This window comes from Vipera berus (assembly GCF_964194415.1).
Source record: "Vipera berus genome assembly, chromosome: 1".
Taxonomy (NCBI): Eukaryota; Metazoa; Chordata; class Lepidosauria; order Squamata; family Viperidae; genus Vipera; species Vipera berus.
This window is the reverse complement of record NC_138202.1, coordinates 229106838-229129602: the sequence shown is the minus strand read 5'-3', so window position 1 is coordinate 229129602 and position 22765 is coordinate 229106838. Positions and strand designations below refer to the sequence as shown.

Here is a 22765-nt window from a genome sequence, read left to right as displayed (position 1 = left end):
GAGAGAGGGAGAGGAGGGGGAGACAGAGGGAGGGGGAGAGAGAGAGACTGGGCCTATGCAAAACACTTAAAAAGACATTTGCAGTGAGCGTTAAGGTAATCAAGAACCTACCATGAAGCAGCCATGGGATTTGCAAAGCTCAGAAAATTGCTCAGAAAGCTGCCCCCCAGGTGTCTCAGTTTGGTATGCATATGCACAGAGCATATTTTCCTGAGGCCACCAGTGAAGCAATGTGGCCATGTGTGCACATACAGGCAGAAAAAAGCATTTGCAGCACTCCACTCTTGCGAGTGATGCTATTTCAACCATTAAACGAAGAGGTGCTTCCTGGGTGCCAAAGTGAGTTGCAAAGCACCTGTTCCAAATGCCTTCTGCAGCCCTAATAATATATATGTCACCTGAAGAGTAGGTATATGATTGATATAATAAGCAGATTTAAGGTCACACTGAAGAAAACACAAGGGCAGAACCTGACATTATTGCAAACGTCGGGTTGTCTCATGTCAGTATCTTCCCACTCTGTAAATGTGCAATGCAATTTAGCTCCATGATACATCATCATCACCACCATCATCATACTGAGTATTTTTCATTCTTGCCCTTGGCAAGCCGTAATATGTTGAAACAGTGTAAGTAACATCTGTAGGCAAATGAAATGATATTGCAAAGTGGCATGTACCTACTTTCAGATTCATGTTTTAATTATGGCTTCATTCAGGTGTAATACTAAATGTGAGTGAGCTTCGGCCTCGTGTTTTTCCCCCCACTGGCCATAAAATGACCCCAAACAAACCAAACAGAACTTGTGATTGTTTCCATCAATTACACCTTAGATTAACCGCAATATAGTGTTCCGACCCAACTGCCAAACTGTGATTATAAACAGAGGAGAAACTTCTGATAGACAAGGGCATACATAACTACTATAGTGAGATTTTCATAAGCTAATTCACAACTAAATCATGATTCAATAGAGGAGCAGCAGTCACAGGACCCTAAAGGAGGCTCCAATGCTGCATACAGTAAAACAATCCAGGATCATAGGTTGCCCACTGATGCCTCAATGTTATGTACGAATAGTGCCAATATTTGCCCTTATTTGCACTAGCATCAAAAAAACAAAATGTTCCTAATAATACACATTAGGCAACATGCATCGGTGTCAATCAACTTCTTACTTGGATTAAATAGTCCAATTTTTATTCTTTAAAAGGAAAGATTTCACGCACCTACACCGTCTGGTAACATTTCAAGGAGATTCTGAGAGATGAGGAGGTCAGTTAAAGAGGTCAGGCCATTTATCTCTTCAGGTAGCTTTTCTAGTTTGTTTTCAGAGATATCCAGACACAGCAGGTTTTTCAGGCTTCCTATTTCCTACAAAACAAAAAGACAAAGTCTTGCCTCAACCCGCAATGCCCAGAGATCTGACATTTGTGCAATTACAACATTCCTAAGGGCAATGCTACAAATCCTCCCTGCTGGATGATAACACGCTTGTGATGATATCACAAATGGATCACCAGTAAAATCTGTATGTGCGACATCTAGCATGGCCCAACAATCTGTTAGTATTCTTTCAGACTTTGAGGGTACATAAATCAACACCCAACTTTTAGTACTGGCTCAAGGTTCAACAGTTCAACATAAAAAGGTAAAGTACATGAATTCAATTTCCGCTTTCTACTGACCTCAGCAAATGTCAGGACTCATGCAAGGATAGCATACATAGGTTTTATGCCTTTTACAACCAGAGATTTTACTGAAGCAACATTTTGAACATTTATTTCCCTGATTTATATATAAATCCCACTGCTCGATTACTGAAATCTTGTGTTTTGACTGCAGTTAGCAGAAGATAGAGATACTGGTGTAAGATTATAAATTTAACACACAATGCACACCCTTGCCAGATATTCACAACTGTGGATATATTGACATAGATCAGGTCTTCATTCATCTCAGCACTCATTCTGCTAAATCAACACAGCAGAAAGCAGACATACCCAAATAGCCAGTCTGCATTTGTTGTGCTGAACATCTCCCTTTGTGACACAAGGTTAACAAGTAACCCAAACCCCGCGCCATGGTGATAGAGGTTAAAGAACAGAGGTGGGCATCTGTGGCATACTTTATAACCTGTGAACTTCAACACCCAGAATTCCTGAGCCAGCCACGAAAGAACACGTAGGTTTCTACATACTACCCCTTTTTAATTTCCAAGTTTGGCAACTTCTACAACTGGGCATTCTGTTTCATTGTCATCAACTCTTCAAAATATCTGTTTATAAACCCCTCCTGAAGAATTTCAAAAGTGTTAAATCAGGACAGCAATCTTAACAATGCAAATCTTCCCTCAAACTGGACACATTCTGAAGAAACTCTGTAGCATTCAGTCATATATCTAATTCTCTGAGTGTTTCATGGACACAGACTTTTTTAACATTTAGCTGTTTCACTATCCCCTAGTTTTCCACTGTTCAGGGAAAAGTACTTTATCTTACTTCCAAGTAAACAAGCATATTGCTTTCATAAACAATACTTGGCCAAAAGAACCAACGTAATGTTCTTGCCCCAGAACAACTTCATCAGCTTCAAAATGGAGACACAAATAATGAAGATGAAAAGGTGCTAACATATTGAGAATAAACATGGAATAATAAAAAGAGTAACTTTTAAAAAATAACAGCACACTAAAATTTAAATGGTTTTATTTCAATAAGCAGATGAGTTTAGTTGCAAAGATCCAAGAAGCATTTGTTCTTACCTGAGGTATTTCCGCCAACTGGTTTCCATCTAACCAGAGGTCTTTAAGGTTATAAAGTGCACCTATAGTTCCTGGCTGCAATATATAAAAGACAGGATGCCACGATTAGCATTAAAAATATAGCACAATAATCAGTAAAAGAATCCAACTAGCCAATTTTTTTTCTGCAAATAAATAGAGTTAAGCACCAAAATAAACACTGTCATTCCCTGTTAGCCATCCCGTATCATTATTACTGTGGATTAGGGATAAGCAAAGTGATGCCCTTTGGAATACTGCATGGTACTCCTGATTGTTGGCCTAATTAATCTAAAGTAACCAATTGTACAAATCCTTCCATACTGCTGGCAGCTCAAAACTTCAAGTGGGCGAAGCAAAGGTGCAGCTCAGCCTACTGCAGTTTCTTCACTGCTTGGTTGACTTCTGATACCTACTAAGGCAGGGGTGTTCAAACTTGGCCCTTTTATGACTTGTGGACTTCAGCTCCCAGAATTCTTCAGCCAATGTGCCTGGCTGAGGAATTCTGGGAGTTGAAGTCCACAAGTCATAAAAGGGCCAAGTTTGAAGACCCCTGTACTAAGGCTTCTTTCTATCAGAAAAGCAAGCCATTTCCCAAAACTACAACACATTTAGCCCAAACTTCTTATCAAACAGTAGGATAATTTAAGCAGGATACTAAGGAAGGAGACTCTGTGCAAGGAAAAGGGGCTCAAGGTTATTTGGAAGACCTAAAGGAGATTGAGGAAGCACTTTTTCCCAGTAACAAAGAAGAAGCAATAGAGGAAGAAAGCACTGTCCACTATCCACAGACATGGACAGGTATCTGATATAGACATAATTAATGGAGCAACTTTAAAAAGAACTGAAGACAGAATGGGATAAACACAAAGTGGAAGTAACTAAAGACGTAGCAGGTATATCTGCACAAATGAATAAACAATTTATGGAAATGTCACAGCAAATAGCAGATGTAGCTCAAGTAACAAATAAGGTTTATGATATGCCTACAAGTAATACTCTAGAGATAAGAAAGGCTCAAAAGACTATTTCTGAAATAAAGACTGAGTTAGCAGATTTACAAGATTGTTAATGGAGGCCATAATTTAAGGATTAAAGGAGTGTCAGAGAAAACCGGAACAATCCTTTTGACTGCTTATCTCAGTTCTAAAATTAATGATCTGAGCTTTGACTGGAACCTAAAGGATAAAGATATTGAATGTGCTCATTGGGTTTATTCTCTTAGGAACACACAGAAACCTTTGGTCATATTTGTAAATTCAACATAAAAGATAAAATTATAAGAAATTCATGTGAACTGGAGGAGATTAAATAGGACAGTGAGAATACATCCTTCTTCCCAGACAAGACATCAGCGTAGTAGTATAATAGTGAAGAAAGGAATTTAAACCACTGATAGAAAAAAATATATGCAGGACAAGATATGTTACAAGTGGGGATTTCCTTTCAAGTTACATAATCGTTTTAAAGTGATAAGGAAGAAAAAGTTATTTATTTTCCTACTGATGATGCTATAAATGGTAAAGGTTCCCCCGCACATGCGTGCTAGTCGTTTCCAACTCTAGGGGCCGGTGCTCATCTCCGTTTCAAAGCCGAAGAGCCAGCGCTTGTCCGAGGACATCTCCGTGGTCATGTGGCCGGCATGACTAGACGCCAAAGGCGCACGGAACGCTGTTACCTTCCCACCGTAGTGGTCCCTATTTTTCTACTTGCCTTTTCACGTGCTTTCGAACTGCTAGGTTGGCAGAAGCTGGGACGAGTAACAGGCACTCACTCTGTTACGCGGCACTCGGGATTCGACCTGCCAAACTGCCGACCTTCTGATCGACAAGCTCAGCGTCCTAACCCACTGAGCCACCATGTCCCTGATGATGCTATAATCATGCAGAAAACAATTAAAACACTATATTTGAAGTCTTATGAAAAGTTCTGTCTACAGATTTGGATTAGAACAAAATGTCTTCTTCACTGAGGAAGCACCTATTTTCTCTTTCATTTTCTCATATTTTGAAAGTAAAACACATCTCTTTCTTACAGTTTGTTTTGGGGGTGGGCAGGGGAATAAGTGGTTTTGGGTCTCCTGTGCTAGCCCAAGTGCTCCAACTGAATGAGATATTCTACACTGATTGATCATGCAAATTGTAAGGATTACATGTAAACACTGTTGACTTAAGAAATCAGTGGTAACTTTCACATTAATTATAACTAATTCTCTTCCCAATTATGAACTGTTCTCAGATTCACATGCAAACATAGCTTTCAATAGAAGAAGATTGCACATAGATAGAGGTACTGACAGAGGGAGCATCAATATTCTCTCTATGCAATTTTAAGTAAAATCAAAACCATACACACAAACATGCATATATACTTTTAAAAATATAAGAGTTACGGCTAGATATAACCAGTAACTTTTATTGGTTCCATTAAAAAGTTCCATTGTTGGATTTTTTTCATTCTTTTGATAGGGTCTCTTGAGAATTAGGGTTACATTGTTCCTGCAACCTAAGGAAAAATATGCTTTTATTTCAAATGTATGCAGGACCCAGAATGACTTGGGAAACTGCAGATGTGGAGAAAGAGTTGGGTATCACTTATTTTCCCTTTTCAGTTCTTTTAGTTTTAAAACCTACAGAGTAAACTGAACTACTGCTATTAGGAACCTAACCTCAGAATATATTTAATTGCTGGGTACATTTTGTGGATATTAAGTATTCTATTTCATTCTTTTACAGGTTGATTTCCAGTGGTACAGTGGTGGAAGGGAATGAGAAAGCTGAATATTTCTTGCCTAGATATTTTTTTTTTAAATTCTCTGAACTGGGCGTTTCTTTTATAAAATGTTAATTTATAAGGGTTTATTTATAGCACTGCTCATTAACCTGTTTGAAATCCTGTCTTGGAGGATAGGTAAGAAACATAGCAATATTAGTTGCTTGTATATATTGAATTGTAAAATATTAGTATTTCCTTTTTTTAAAAAAAAGATGGCCTAACCTATACGGTGCTGTGTCAAGGTCAGGTAAAAATCTAAGCCAATGGCAACACTATCTCAGGCTATATGGCACCAAACTTATAGCAATAAGAACTTAGAGAGAAATCATTTAAAAGGTAAAGTCTCATTTGAATCAAACTTGGCTCTTGATATATAGTCATGAATATAGTCACCGCCCTGAGTCCTTCGGGAGAAGGGCGGTATAAAAATTAAATTATTATATTATTATTATATGACTATATAATTTTCTTGGCAGCAATGCAGAAGCAGTTTACCACTGCATTCTTCCAGGATGTTTTCTTACTTCCTGGTCTAGTCTACAACTCTGATAATACCCTAGAGGCTCTTTCAAATATTAACCACGCCTAACCCTGTTTAGTATCCGTAAATATTTGTAAGAGGAATTTTTCTTCTACGTGCTTCCTTTTCTCTTACCACTGAAGATAACAAGGAGTAAAAGCTACAAAGCGCAAGCGGTTTAAAGTTGATTTTAAAGTGAAGTATCACATATGGCAACACCCAGCAACCTTGATTGATCTAGACAAGAAAGTTTTTTTAAAAAAAGCAAATCAAAAGATCACAGTGAAAAACCACTCCCATAACATTGCCAAAAATAATCCCTCAACAACCCTATATAGTTACTTCAGTGTATAAGTTGTGACCAAAAACAAGTCAAAGAGACTTTTTACAAGTGTTCATAAAGAGAAAAAGTGGAAATTTTTATTTATTTATTTTAATAATATTTCTATACTGCCCTTCTCCCGCAGGACTCAGGGCGGTGAACAGGGCAAGAATAAAAATACAAATTACAAAAGTTAAAACTAAATTAAATAAATGCCCACATACTAAAATAGATATTTAAAACCTAATAAATAGCCCCCGATCCCCCCATCAGGCCAGGCCAGCTTGTTCAAAAAAGTATGTTTTTAGCTCGCGGCGAAAGGAGCGAAGGTCGGGCGCCGTCCGGAGCTCAACCGGGAGCTGATTCCATAGCTCCGGGGCGCCCACAGAGAAGGATCTCCCCCTGGGGGCCACCAGTCAACATTCTCTGACCGGTGGCACCCTGAGGAGGCCCTCTCTGTGGGAACGCACAGGGCGGAGGGAAGTCGATGCCGGCAGCAAATACAGTACTGGACAACAAAAACTCAGCAAATATGGAAAGGGCATTTTCAAAAGTGTACCAGGTAGTCCTCAACTTATAACCATTCATTTAGTGACTGTTCAAAGTTACAACCGTACTGAAAAAAGTGATTTATGATTGTTTTTCTCATGAATGACAGCACTGAAAAAAGTGATTTATGACTGTTTTTCTCATGTATGCAGCATCCCCAGAGTCACGTAATCAGAATTTAAAGGCTTGGCAGCTGGCATGTACTTATGGCGGTTGCAGTGTCCTGGGCTCGTATAATCACCTTTTGTGAGTTTATGCCAAGCAAAGTCAATGAGGAAGCCAGATTCACTTAACAACTGTGTTACTAACTTAACAACTGCAGTGATTCACTTAACAACTCTGCCAAGAAAGGTCATAAAATGGGGCTAAACTCACTTAAGAATTGTCTCACTTTGCAACAGAAATTTTGGGCTCAATAGTGGTCATAAGTTGAGGACTACCTGTACTGGCTTGCACTTCCCAGTATTCAATTTAACAAGCAAGCAACAGTGACCTTTTCTTCAACTCTCCTAGTTTTGTCGGTGAAATAAGCAAAACCTCTTTTATTGTGCAATTGTAGAACAAGAACTCACCAGCACAAACAAGTCACTGGAATTGTTTTAGTATGAGCTGAAATGACAGTTGAAGCATACAAGGGTACAGGAATGCTCCCTGCTGCAATCACATTATAAGCATGGAGACAGTTTCTTCACTCATAACACTGGTGTGAATTACCAGTGTGGAGAGGCATCTCACTGCTATTCCTGCATTGGGCTGAACATGGAAATTTATTGCCTGAACAAGGGCAACCGGATGACTTCATAAAGAAGAAACCACATAAAAAGCATCTTCGAGGATGGGTATTTTAGTAAAATACATAAACTGCTATTCCTCCAGCGTTTCTACATATTTGGGTCAATTGCACCCTACCTGTATAACAAGAGTTTCAAAAACAGTAAAGGCAATGTTAATTGCACATTCTTTCAAATTGGGTTTATCTTTTTTTTCTCTTTTCCAAAGAAAAGAAAGAATCACGCAGGTGAGGGGGGGGGGGGGAAATATGGAAAAGAATTTCAGAAGAATTGCTCCAGAGTATAATTTTAAAGCAACGCATGCAAAAGGAAGGGATGGCTCTTTGTAAGCCCTGTTCTGTGTTATTCAAAAAAGCTGCTGACTCATGGCCTAGTGTGAATCAGAGCTTTTACCCAGGAGGAGGAGGAGGAGGAGGAGTGGAGAAGCTTTCTTCTCAGTTTAGGAAAAGTGTCTGGTAGAATTTAGCAACTCCCCTAAAGTATTCCTTGCTTCAAAATCCTTGTCTTTCCCAAAAGGAAGGGATGGCTCTTTGTAAGCCCTGTTCTGCGTTATTCAAAAAAGCTGCTGACTCATGGCCTAGTGTGAATCAGAGCTTTTACCCAGACCAGATAACAGCAGAAAGAGCTGCACCCCTTTGATCCTGGTGGTCCCAACGAATTCTTCCCTCTCTTGCCTCAAGAGTTTCCTTATTCTCTTCAAGCCGGCTCTCCCAACAAAGTAACACCAAAGAAACTATTTGGTACGTTTAAGTACGTAGCATGTTAATATCCCTTATGGGTTTTTTTTCCTTAACTCAAAAGCAAGCATGCTAAATGGACCTAGGATCAAGTGGAAACATGAGATTTAATCTTTCCCTTCGGCACATGGACGGGCGTGTCGTTTGGGTCAATAAAAGCCATTCTTTTACCACCCTCATTATATATAAATATAGGTAAAAGGTAAAGGTAAAGGTTCCCCCGCACATGCGTGCTAGTCGTTTCCGACTCTAGGGGCCAGTGCTCATCTCCGTTTCAAAGCCGAAGAGCCAGCGCTTGTCCGAGGACGTCTCCGTGGTCATGTGGCCGGCATGGCTAGACACCAAAGGCGCACGGAACGCTGTTACCTTCCCACCGTAGTGGTCCCTATTTTTCTACTTGCATTTTTACGTGCTTTCGAACTGCTAGGTGGGCAGAAGCTGGGACGAGTAACAGGTGCTCACTCTGCTACGCGGCACTCGGGATTTGACCCGCCAAACTGCCGACCTTCTGATCGACAAGCTCAGCGTCCTAACCCACTGAGCCACCGCGTCCCTATATATAAATATATAAACCTTTATTAAAAGGGACGTGGTGGCTCAGTGGGTTAGGACGCTGAGCTTGTCGATCAGAAGGTCGGCAGTTTGGCAGGTCGAATCCCGAGTGCCGCATAGCAGAGTGAGCGCCTGTTACTCGTCCCAGCTTCTGCCCACCTAGCAGTTCGAAAGCATGTAAAAAATGCAAGTAGAAAAATAGGGACCGCTCCGGTGGGAAGGTAACAGCGTTCCGTGCACCTCTGGCATCCAGTCATGCCGGCCACATGACCACGGAGACGTCCTCGGACAAGCGCTGGCTCTTTGGCTTTGAAACGGAGATGAGCACCGGCCCCTAGAGTCGGAAACGACTAGCACGCACGTGTGGGGGAACCTTTACCTTTACTTAAACCTTTATTGTCAAAGTACAACATGTGTACATTGAGATTAACTGAGCCTCCCCCCCGTTCTCTCTCCCCCCAACACACAGTGACAACAAACCTTCCATCCTACCACACCATGTGAACCAACTACACCACACACCGGTCTCCCAAGTCAATTCTGCATAAGATTATGTCCCATTTAAAAGCCTAACAGCCCACGGATAAAAGCTATTTTTCAGCCTGTTGGTACGGCTGGCTATATTCCTGTATCTCCTACCGGATGGTAGGAGAGTAAAGAGATACCGTCCAGGGTGTGAGTCATCCCTGAGAATCTTCCTCACTCTTCCAAGGCAACGAGCCCTGGCGATGTCATCCAGTGGTGTCAGGGAACAGCCCACAATGTCTTGTGCTGTGCTCACTACCCTCTGTAATACTTTCCTGTCCGCGGCTGTCAGACCAGCATACCAAACCACAATACCATACGAGAGGACGCTCTCTATGGTAGACCGGTAAAAGAGGGTCATTAGCTGTTGTTCTACCCTGTTCTTCCGCAAGATCCTAAGAAAGTGAAGCCTCTGTTGGGCCTTTCTAGCCACCTGGGTTGTGTTAACTTTCCAGGTCAGATCTTCACAGAGGTATACTCCCAGAAATTTAAAGGAGGAAACTCTCTCTACACAGTCCTCCCCGATGTAAAGTGGGGCAGGTTCCTCCTTTTTTCTCCGGAAGTCTAACACCATCTCTTTCGTCTTGCCAATGTTTAGGTGCAAGTTCACCTAAACACCTTTTTCCCCTTTTATCCTCTCCTTCCTAATTTTTATTTTTAATATTTTGTATTTTATATCTTTTTGAAATTTAAATATGTTTTAAAAAGCAACAAAATCCTCAGCCTTTCCTTTTGAATTAAAAAAAGAAACAGTAACAAAAATATACACACAGAAAGCTGCATGCTGTAACTTAACATGGTTAAGTTAGCCAAGAAACAGATCACTTTGAAGAACTGATAGAAAAAACAAATTACACACAACCAAGTCAATTCAGCAGCCCATTTTTTATATTTTACAACCAAGAATTTAGAAAGTTGTGTACTGAATTTTCAATATATGCAGTGCTTACCAAATTATAAAGTTCATTATTTCCTAAATCTAGTTCTTCTAGTCTCTGCAGCTGGGCAACTGATCTGAAAAATCAGGAACAATATAATTTTAAAAGATCATAAACACAAAGTTTAGCATTGGAATTAGACTAGGACATGCTTAATATGATCTATATGCTATTTAAATACTCATGTCTGTAACCTTTAATTTGGAGAAATGGTACATCATAGGGCAAAACCTCTTGAACCAAGGTATTTCAATTAAATGAAATAACTTACAGAATGTGTCCAAAATCTAGGACCCATAACTCTCATGGAATTGAAATTTGGGAAATTTTACGAAACATTTTAGGGCTTAAAAATTATCATAAAGTATTTAATGACGTAACCAAAATGTCAAAAATCATTTCCTGTGATCAACTCTTGATGTTTGACTGTGCTATACAGATCAATATGGGTTATTTTCCAAGGCAGATACATCTCTGAATATCTTTGAATTCCTTAGGACTTTTCAAGTGCATTAGAAACTCTGCCATTGTTGAAGCCTTTGATGAATCTGGTAAGGAAATACCTCTGAAAGAATGACCCAAAAGGTCATGGGTTATCTAGTTTATCCTAGCATTATGTCAATTAATACTAATAAAGACACTGATTGAGTGATTTTGTGCCATCAAGTTATTTCTGACTCCTAACAAGCCACATAGATTTTTTTCCATGATGAAATAAATACATTACTCTTCAGTAATGTCTATTTCCAGCTAGAAGATTTATTCTATTCTTCAATTTCATTTGCATATTAAGGGAACAGAAGATTCTCAAGTCATGCTGTGCATACATACAAACAAACAGAAAAAGTACTTACTCAGGTAAATATGTTAATAGATTCTCCCTTAATTCCAGTGATGCCAGGTTATAGAGGCTAGAGAGACAGAATAAATATGGTTAAGTTTTTGTGACATAAGAAAGTGCTACAAAACAAAAAAGTAGGCATTGTAAATAGAACATCGTAAGCATTTCCTTAAATACTAAGTAAGCAGGTAGATATATTACCTAAGCTAATTTTTGCATAAGTTGAAACCTGTACCACGCAATATTTCTGACCAGGTAAGCCAAGCAGGAAGAAGCAGAAGAGGTGGGAACAACACGCTCAGAGATACCTGACTTTTTAAGATGGTAAAAGGTGGTCCCCCACCTTGTTCTTCTGAACTGACATGTTACAATTCTATAGGTTAGATCAGACCAACAGGCTCCACATAGGCCTAAAACTACTTTTATTAACATTGGCTAGAGCAACAGAATCTTGCAAGTCTGACTGTGCTTCCCCTTGTTCCTTTTTTAAATTAACGTAAATGGGGAGGGAGGGTGCCTATTTGAGACATTTTCATAATTCTCCCTTCTACTTGTCACTTTCATAACAGATCTCCCTTCTTTCCATCAATGTCATTCTCTTTGCCCTCTACAGATCACTAGCAGGGCTGTGCCACTATGGCTTTCATCCTTCAAAGTGCCCTATTTGCCACGAAAGGGGGCCAGATCACTACCCTCCTCGGAAGTGCACCATTTTCTTTATTCAAAAAAAGTGCTGTAAAATTAGCTAAGTCATGCTTCATGCATCCCAGGGAGCACGTGTAAAAAGTAAGTGAATCAGTGCAAGAAAGCAGAAAGTTCGTGTATCACTCTCAAAGCAGTAAATATAGTGAAAGAGATGAATCTGTATGTTAACTGAGAGGATACCTAACAATCTGAGGATATTACATACAAAGTGTGTGTGTGTGTGTGTGTGTGTGCGCGCACGCGCGCATGTAGCGTCCTCACACTTACATACATTATAGTCACATGATAAAAATTTAGGAGCTTGGCAACCAATATGTATTAATGATGCTTGCAGCATTCCAAGGTCATGAAATCACCAGTTCTAGCCGGCTTCCAACAAGCAAAGTCAATGAGGAAAGCTGGATTCAGTTAATGACTATGTGATTCATTTAATGACATCAGCAATTTACTTAACCAAAGATGGCACAAAAGTTGTAAAATAAGGTGCAACAGACTGAATAATCACCTCACTTAATGATGGAGGATCCAATCCAAACTGTGATAGTTAAGTCATGGACTACCTATATATTATCAAATATATTTCACATAAATTTTGTGTTTATATGCCTAATAAAAAGAGTGTTTCTACAGAAGATAAATCATATGCTTTTATTACCTAACACTTTCAAGACAATGTAAACCATTTTCCTCAATAGTATCATCATCACCGTCATCATCATTTTAGCCATTGTCTATCCATTGCAGGGTGAAGGCCTCTTCCGCATGTTTCCAACCTATACGGTCCTGAGCTTTCTTTTTGTCAATTGGCCCTGTAATACTTGCTGATGTCATTGATCCATCTTGTTTTAGGTGACTTTTGTGGATGCTTTTTATCAAGTGAAATCCATTCTATGACTGCCTTGCTCCACTTGCCATCAGTGACCAGTCCATTTCCATTTCAATTCTTCCACTCTCTTGATGATATCATATACTGTTGTTTGTTCTCTAACCCATTGTGCAGGTCTTTTTACCTTGTCTTGTAATGCTGAGCATGTTGTCATTCCGTGGCTCTTTGCACTACTCGTAGCTTTTGTATTGATTGTGAGGTTAGTGTCCATGTTTTACTGGCATATGTTAGAGCAGGTAGCACACACTGATCAAAAACTTTTCTCTTCAAGCATAGGGGAAGGTGGTTCTTGAAAATTATGCTTAGTAATGAAAGTATATATTAACTGAAATCTGAATGTACAGTAATTTTATTGGCTTGATCATTAAGATTTAAGGGATTAGTCACAGAAGGATCAATTAAAATGATTCTATTCATAGCATTTCATAATTCTCACTGTAAATGACCTTATATGGGTAAGCTTTTCATTGTCACCACTTCATAATACAGTAAAAGTCTATATCACCATAGTAACATTTTCCTCCTCTGGGCTTTATTTAGGACTAAATGGAACACAAAGAATTGGATATTTTCCCAATGCTATAATCTGCTTTAATCCTTCAATTTCAAAATAAAAATAGCAATATATCCACATTTTCTAAAGCATAGCTGCCTTTACCTTGCTAATGGATTAAAAAAAAATGCCACAGTAATCATTTGTAAAAAGCTCTTAAGAGAACTTAAAAGAGCAGCCATATGCTAGAGTCACGTTTGTCAGGTCAAAAAAAATTGCCTTAGTTGGCAGATATGTATACACAGAAAAAAATGCTAGTATTACAGCTAGTGAAGTATAAAATGAAAGAAAAGTGAGTTTATCTGTCACAGTGCACTTGCTTGAGCTCTTGACTAAGCATTAGCAAACATACTAGTTTCTTCATATGCAAAATTGAATTCTAAACTTTTAACACAGTAATTGCAATTTGCTGATAAAATCTAACTTAGCCATTTTGGTCAGAGTTCCCCTTTGGAGCTTTTATCATTTCAAATGCCAAATTGTTTAGACCTGTCATTTTCTCAACTGTTGATTTCATTTCACTTATTCTAATATGGGCATTCCCCAGGTTAAGAATGCCAAATTTAAGGAAAACCCTTAATAGATATGACCAGGCTGTGTATTGGGGTTCTCCTTCCTTGAGGCTAAAACTAAGCTATGTGTTTTCCTGTATTCCTGGAGGTTCCTGAAAGTTTGAGAAAGGACAATGCCATCCACTGTTCTAGTAATGGATAGCCCATTTGTAAATATGGGTTCCAACTTAAATACAAATTTGAGTTAAATACAGAGTTAGGAATAGAACTTGTTCTTAATCTAGGGATTGCCTTCTACATTATTACCAAGCAAACTGCAGGATGGTAGGTGACATTTTGCCCTAGTCCTGCTCCAATGACATCCTTCTTTGTCTGTTTCAGTAACATTTTAATAGTTGGGTAAGGAATACTCTTTCACAGTTCTCTGGGTCAGTATGCAACCCTCTTAAGCAGATCCACCTTCTTATTCACCAAGTAAAATAATTCATAGGGTTCTGGCTATGAAATTCCTTTTCTTATAGAACAGGAGTCCCCAACACCCGGTCCGTGGACTGATACTGGTCCGTGGCATGACAGCAACCGGTCCACACAAATAAGCAAAGCCCCATCCGCGGGATGCAGGGAGCACACAAAACCACGTCTCCTCCGATCCGTAGAAAAATGTCTCTCCAGGTAACCAGTCCCTGGTGCCCAAAAGCTTGGGGACCTCTGTTATAGAACCTGCCAAGATTCAGATATACGAGATCTCAATTTTAATCAGCACAACTCCACTTATGACCATAACTGAGCCCAAAATTTATGTTGCTAAACAAGACATTTGTTAAGTGAGCTTTGCCCCATTTTATTACCTTTCTTGCCACAGTAGTTAAGTGAATCATTGCAGTTGTTTAATTATTAACATGGCTGTTAGATGAACCTGCCTCTCTCATTGACTTTGCTTGTCAGAAGGTTGCAAAAGGGGATCGATCACATGACTCTGGGACACTGCAATCGTCATTAATATGAGTCAGTTGCCAACTACCTGAATTTTGATCACATGACCATGGGGATGCTGCAACCATCATAAGTGTGAAAAATGGTTATAAGTCACTTTTTTCAGTGATGTAATTTTGAACGGTTACTAATTGAACTGTTGTAAATTGAGACCACCTGTATTGCCTATTGATTGTGCCATAGAATTATGGATTTATAACACTGGCCTATTCTAGAAATGTATCAGGTCAGAAATAAGACCAACATATGTGCACATTTTGAATATTATCATGGAAAAAGAGTTTTTCAGCCAAATTTCAGAAACCATCTGTTTTAGAAATGTTTAAATATCCCATGCAAGCTAATAGCCACATCAACATAAGAGAAGATGCAATTTCTTAAATAAATAAGATTGTTGCTTTCTTCCTTCGGTATTCCAGATGTCACTTCTGATGAAGTGGATGAAGTATAGAACCTATCAGGAGCCTTAGGGAACACATTCCAAATCAAGTTGGCTCCATTTTAAATTAGAACCATGCTTAAATGAACAGGTTTTTCATTCACATGTGAATTTGTAAAGTAATTTTGGCTGCGCATTAAAGCTGTTAACTAGTAATTACACATGCTATGTATACATCTAACTGAACAGCCATTTCCAGGTTCTGACAGTTGCAAAATGCAATTTGGTTTCTCAGCATTCCCAAAATAGATTAAGCAATAAAATAAACACATTAAGTCACAAATCGGATCTCATGCTAACAGTAAAATATGGATGTGGACAATATCAGGAATTCTAAACATGTGTTCTCCTTATTCATGCAAAGAAATGGGCTGCTTTTGGGTTGTCACTTTCTATATGTAGAAGGAAGCGCAGTAGAAGCTCCTGGTGATTTAGAATCCTGAAAACTAGGCTTCTAAGTTACACAGAAAGTACCTAAAGTAAGAAGAAGGAAAAAAATCAGTCCTGCTGCTATGTGCCCTCTACATCTGGAAGGCAACAGAGACGGTGACAGAGGAATAAAGTTAGCACATCCCAGCTCTGCTTCCTTCCAAGTCAAGATTTTATCACCCTGGTAAATACTTGTTTGGCTATACAGGTAGTCCTCGACATACAACCATTCATTTAGCAACTATTTAAAGTTACAACAACATTGAAAAAGTTATTTATGATTAGTCCTTGCACTTAACGGTTGTCGCAACATCCCCACAGTCACGTGATCAACATTTGGGCGCTCGGCATGTGTTTACAAGGCTTGCAGTATTCATGGGGTCATGTAATAGCTATTGGTGAAGTTTTCCTGCTGGTTTTCAACAGGTAAAGTCAATTGGGGGAAGCCAGATTCATTTAATGACTGCAGTGGTTTGCTTACCAACCGTTGGGGAAAAGGTAGTAAAATTGGGTACACTTCACTTAGCAAACGCCTTGCTTAGCAATGGATATTCTGGTTCCAATTGTGGTCGTAAGTCAAGGACTGTACAGTATATGATCAGAAAGTGTCTTTGAAACTAGAATCCAGAGAGAACACCACAATCCAGTGGAGTTCATTATATTAATAGCAATTAATTTTATACTACAGGATAAATTTTATACTACAGGATTTTATACTACAGAATGCCAAATGCCTAAATTTTCACCATCTGACTGCAAGGATGCTACAATGGTTTTAAGTGTGAGAACCGGCACCATTGTAACTTTGAATGGTTGTTCAATGAATGGTCAAAAATTGAGAGTTACCTGTATTTATATCCCAGCTATGGTTTGAATTACAGTGACAAGAGGCTGTCAAAAGTACATCAAACTAAATTGAACTATATTGAAAGAGTGTCAAGCTACTTCAAAGTAATATACACACAAAAAATTTAAAAAAGTCTCAATGGTCTAGGTCAGACATATCAAACTTGCAACATCACATGACATCGCGCAATGTATCGGAACATTTTCCCCATTGCCGGCAATGAGGTGGGCGCGGTTTCCTTGTGACGCGTCTGTCCCGCGGGACGGCAGTTTGACACCCCTGGTCTAGGTGATAGTAGTTGTGGAAATGTGATACAGTAGAGTAAGTTAAATAGAGAAATATTGAAGAAATTATTTTTGGTAAAAATAAACAAATATAAGAAAGTGAAAGGCTGAAGAACAGTTTTATTTAATGCAACTCTAGATAATTCTAGGCATTAATTCAGGATGTAAATAGAACCTTATTTTTTTTTTAAAAAAACTCAGCTTAGTGTGATTCAGATTACTTGGGGAAAAAAGCAAATGCTGTAATTGTATTGCTTTATTAATTAATGCCTTAGTAGACTTCCAGGCGCATAATCAAGACAAACCACCACACAAGCAAACCAAATCTCAACTTTTAATTTTGCCACTCTTAAACACCTTGAAATCTGATTATGCAAGCAGTTTCAAGATACTAAACGATTGGGGGAGAGGGAGTGGAAAAGAGACCTTTCTCATTTAATTTTAATTCAATTTTCTCTGTGAATGGATAGGAATTACAGCTATACAATTTAAATATTATACTAAATGAAATGTATTTTGAGAACATGCCATAAAGAATTATTCTAACTTTTCATGACTGAGTACTTACTATGTTTGTTTTCAGCTATAAACTCAATATATTTCAACCATAATTTATACCTGATGACCAACCAAAATGTTACTTCCCTCAGTAACACTAAGTGATAGCAAAACTGCAAAGTAAACTTTAAGAAAAGAGGGGAAAAATACTTTTTTTCAATCTGAGATTGAATATCAAAAATCTTGAGCTAGTACGTGGGCTTAACAGATTGCATATTATAAAAAAGAGAACATTTATAAAAGAGAAAAGTAAGTGTGGGGTTTTTTTCAAGTATGATTTTATATTCTTTTCTTCTCACCTATGAAGTCTAATTTTACAGCAGTACATCCTGTTCAATAATCTCCAGGCTCTGTGCAATAAAAATTGAAAACTGGAAAAAAAAATCTCTTGACTTTTCAAAAAATGTCATTTTTATTTCTGAAGATATATTGATTTAAAATGTTAGCTAGCTGTATTGATCCCTTTTAATATGCAGATTCTCATTTCTATTCCAGTCAAAAGATGGTTTAACTTCAAACAAATCCTCACCAGGAATTATAGATTGAAATGCTTAGGAAACGATACTAATTCCATCCTCCGGGATTTTCATTTTTCTTTGAAAACCAAACTCTAGCAACATGAATTAGAAATAAACTGGAGGATTCAAAGGTATTTACGCCAAATGTAAGAGAACCTTGTTTTATGCACTATGTTGTTATCTGCATATATGCCCATCCGAGAAACATTTTCAAATGTTCAGTTTTTGGAGTGCAGTTTTGATCACTATTGTGTGCAGATGTGTTTATTTACTCACCCACCCCCAATTTCACAGAAACCCTAATTTGTCACATTCTTACTCTGTAGGTTATGCTCTCCCTTCAGCAGTGAAAATGAGAGTGAGGAAAGAGGAAAGTCTAAGACAGCCAAGAGACAGTATTCTTATGTTTGGTTGTTTTTTAAATCATTCTCTGCATCTCAAAACTTAACCACCAATCTCATTCACTGGATTAGTGAATGAGAAAGAAAGAAAGAAAGAAAGAAAGAAAGAAAGAAAGAAAGAAAGAAAGAAAGAAAGAAAGAAAGAAAGAAAGAAAGAAAGAAAGAAAGAAAGAAAGAAAGAAAGAAAGAAAGAAAGAAAGAAAGAGGGAGGGAGGGAGGGAGGGAGGGAGGGAGGAAGGAGGAAGGAAGGAAGGAAGGAAGGAAGGAAGGAAGGAAGGAAGGAAGGAAGGAAGAAGAAAGAAAGAAAGAAAGAAAGAAAGAAAGAAAGAAAGAAAGAAAGAAAGAAAGAAAGAAAGAAGGAAGGAAGGAAGGAAGGAAGGAAGGAAGGAAGGAAGGAAGGAAGGAAGGAAGGAAGGAAGAAAGAAAGAGCTTTCCCTAGGTTCCCAGACTCAGTACCCAATGAATTATAACCCCTGCAACTAGCAAATATCACCTCTGAGTGCATCTGAGTTATTGAAGATTGGGAATTCTAACACAGAACAATAAAACAGACAGCGAAATTGAATAAAATCATCATCAAAAGTAACCAATTAGTCTAATATTACTGTTCAGAAACACTAAGGTTCAGAGATACACATTACAGAATGGCGTGTCAAGAGATTTTTTTTAATAAGCCAGACATCTTTGGGATATATTAGACATTTATTAATAATACATTTAGTTCTATCTTGCTCCTGCCCCTCAAACTGAAATACTGAAGACATGCTGATTTCTGGCAGCACCCAGCATGTAAGGGTTACTATATTCAGTTGGACAATGTTATATTTCCCTGTCTATACTGGACTTTTAAATGCTGAATTTAGTACTTTCAAAACTGCTCGAGATGTCAAATATTCTCTCCATAAGAAACAACCACAATTTGAAACGAGAACCTGCTTTTGTCTCTCATAAGAATAGATGCTGCAAGAATAAGAGAAGAGAAATTTGTGCTACAAGTTACCTAACTTCAAACATATTGGCCAAAAGGGTGAGTTTTTTCAAACATAAGAAAGAGCTCTCTGCTAAATTTTAGGAAAGACGTGCTTCACAAAGGAAGTGGCACTATCTTAGCAATATGGTGTTTTCTGGAATACTTGCAGAGACTGTCCTTGTTGGCACAACTTCAGTTAGTACCACCATCAAATGAAATAGCTGTGCCTGCACCTGCATGCTGACAGCCTCTGAAGCACTCGCATATGTGACTGTTTTAATATTATAAGGAAAAGTGATTTGCGTGTACTAACATACTTTGCAAAGTGTCCGTTCTGAATGCTATTTAGGGTACAATTTAAAATTTTCAAAAGGAAACAGCTGAAACAGCAAGGAAAAATTGGTGAAGCAGCTATTTCTACCAACCATCATGTACATTATATTATATAATGTTAAATTATATGCAGAAGAATTGTAAATTTATATTTTCATGCAAGACATCTATTATCTGCATCATATCATTTTGACATTTCCCATTTTTTGATTCTTTAGGCTTATATGTTTTACATATGTTTATTAAATGGCAGTAGTCTTTCATGATATAAAACAGAACATATTTAAAACCATCCTCAGGCAAAAGGAAAAGGATTCCATATTGAAATAGTGCTTGATGCCATTCGTAAGTTGAGGCTGAAATGGAGATTCCTCATGATATTTTTAGTGGACCCACTACTCCAGGTGTAAATAATCCAGGCTATTAACAATGCCCTTGGTTATCTGAAATATTCATAAGGATCTAAATTTATATCTAAAGCCCATTTGTGATGCATTTTAGGCTTCAAACATTCTGTAAGTAAAAAAAGCTTACTTTCCAATATTTTCAGGTAACGCTTGGAGAGAGATATCATTTGCAGAGAGACATGTTAAATTCTGTAGTTCAGGAAAGCTTTCGGGCAACCTATAGAGAAAAAGCAAAACTTATCCTTGAGAATGACAAAGGGTAAATTCAGTTCTCTGGAAGGAAACCTGGCATTAATGTTTCAATTAACGTTAATGTTTCAAGTTTATTTATTGGAAACAGTATATTTGGTTTTAGAAGGAAGTTTAGAAAGCAGGAAGCAAGCACTCCTGGAGACATGAATAGAATGAAGACCACGTATCCACAGCAAGTCTGAAAACTCTACACTGTATTAATAATATGATAAAACATGCTTGTTTTATCACAAATACATGTGGATATATGATTTAGAATTAACTGGATCTTTAGAAAGCTGTTGTTCTTTCCAACATGGTCTCCCTTCCCTTTCATCCTGCCTTTATTATTTTTAAATAACTCAAGGCACTAAACATGTTCCTTCCTCCTCCTCTTTCCCTCACAATAACAACCCTGTGACATGAGTTGGCCCACCCAGGTGGCTTGCCTGCCTAAGGAGAGACTAGAACCTGGGGTCAGCTTAGACCAGACCAAACTGACTCTCTTCTTATAATTATTTTTTCCCAAAACAATGTAAGCAAGGATATTGATGGAATCTGGAGCTTATTTGGGGAGAGGAATGAAAAGGCTAGCTAGCCTTGAATTGCTGATGAGGAAGAAGTGGCTGAAAGGTGATCTGCCCTATCTGCCTTGCTGTATTAATCTAGTAATTTCTGCAGTGCTTGCATCAATCTAGTGAGATACCTATTAATAGACAAGTAGACATTAAACATATTACTCTGATCAATTCCTGATCTCATTCCTGGTGCTTTGCGCCTGACAGATATTCTCTCCTACACCCATGTAATAAAGGTTGGTAAGGCACTATAAAGAACAAATTATGTTTTTTAAGTAAATCACTACTTCACTGAAATACAGCAGAGCTATGGCAATGAATCCCAACAGACTAGCCAAAGTCAAACATTAAACATTTATTGCTCTTTCATGTGATGACACTGATCGCCCTATGTAAGAGCTCATTTTAAAACTGGGACTCCTGCATATTAAATACCAGCTTTCAGAACGAGGATGGACAACTATTTGATGACCAGGGTTTGCAATTAAAGGTGGCAGAGAGAAAAGTAAGCCAAATAGATTGGGCAATCATGCAAAATGCACTGAGCCACCTCAGGCATTAAAAACATTTTTATTAAAGTTCTCAGAAACAGAACTTTGGTTTAAGTGTGCCAAACCTGTTTTCAAAGGCACATAACTATTTTAGTGAGTGCTCCACTAAAATTGGAAATGGGCTTTTGGTAAGTATACCCTGAAACTGACAGTGTGATCAGAGTGGGGTTCAGGGACCGTGAAAAAAAAGGAATGGACTGGTGGCCACAGGTTGTCTGCATTGGCTATAACTTCTTATGAAACAATGAATTGCAACTGCTTTCTTACCACATGAGATACTGTCTCCAAGGAGCTAATTTATCACTCCTGTTCTTGATACTTAATAGGAAGCAATTAGTTGTTGGTAAGATGGATTGAATAGGAAATATTCTAACTTGTCTGAGCTACGCCATTTGTCTCAGTCAGAGGAGAACTTTTAATGAGTGGGAGGCAATGAAGCACCACACTGAATCACCAGAGATACAGTAGCATCTGCCGGCCAATTTTCTTTCTGTAGTTTGTTCTCCATGACAAATAGCAAGTAGACATCCCTCAAATCCATTCTCAGCAGCAAAAGTAACATAAATTGCTAAGCACATTGATTTGTGCTTCTTAGATTGTAAGCCGCCCTGAGTCTTCGGAGAAGGGCGGGATATAAATGGGATTAAAAAAAAACATTTCATATGGGGTTGGGGTTTTTTTTGTTTTTGTTTTTGGAAACCGCATGGTCAAACCAATAATTAAATACTGAGACATCTATCTTTTGCTCAAAAGTATCCCTCAGAACTACCATTATATACATGTGCTAATAAGTTATTAAATAATAATCCTGAGACATCTATCAGCTTCCCTACATCTAAAGCTGCCTAAGAATTTTTATGGATTCTATATCATTGGTGAGTTCCAACCAGGTACTACAGATTGTAGGTATCTTCTTTCTAAATCTTAGATGTCCTCAGGTCTGTGTGGCGTGAGGCTTTCCCCTTTTTTTCTTCACTGCTCTACTTATCAACGTTGAGGTTATATTAATTCATCAATTAATGTTTTCCTTTTGTTGATGAGTTTAGTACCATCACAATTTTTTTTAACAAGGCTGAATACCATTACGTTCTTCCTGGGGCAATGGCAACTTCATTTAACTATAAAAACCATTTTTTTCTTTAGTGGAATCAAATCTATTATTTGAAAAAAGATATATAAAACCAAAAAATACAGTTTTACACTTTTAAAAAGTTTGGAAAGGATTCATAGTTCTATAA

At 38.1% G+C, this 22765-nt stretch overlaps 1 protein-coding gene across 1 annotated transcript in view; it reads right to left on the bottom strand.

Moving 5' to 3' along the window:
* The window catches only part of LRRC1 (leucine rich repeat containing 1), a 93125-nt gene that overhangs the window by 34403 nt on the left and 35957 nt on the right, over positions 1-22765 (bottom strand). Inside the window, exons 4-8 of the mRNA XM_081313565.1 lie at positions 20295-20384; positions 11346-11402; positions 10504-10567; positions 2765-2839; positions 1230-1374 (exon numbers count right to left, since the gene is read on the bottom strand). Coding sequence (XP_081169691.1) covers positions 1230-1374; positions 2765-2839; positions 10504-10567; positions 11346-11402; positions 20295-20384 — 431 coding nt within the window. The remainder of the gene's footprint in view (positions 1-1229; positions 1375-2764; positions 2840-10503; positions 10568-11345; positions 11403-20294; positions 20385-22765) is intronic.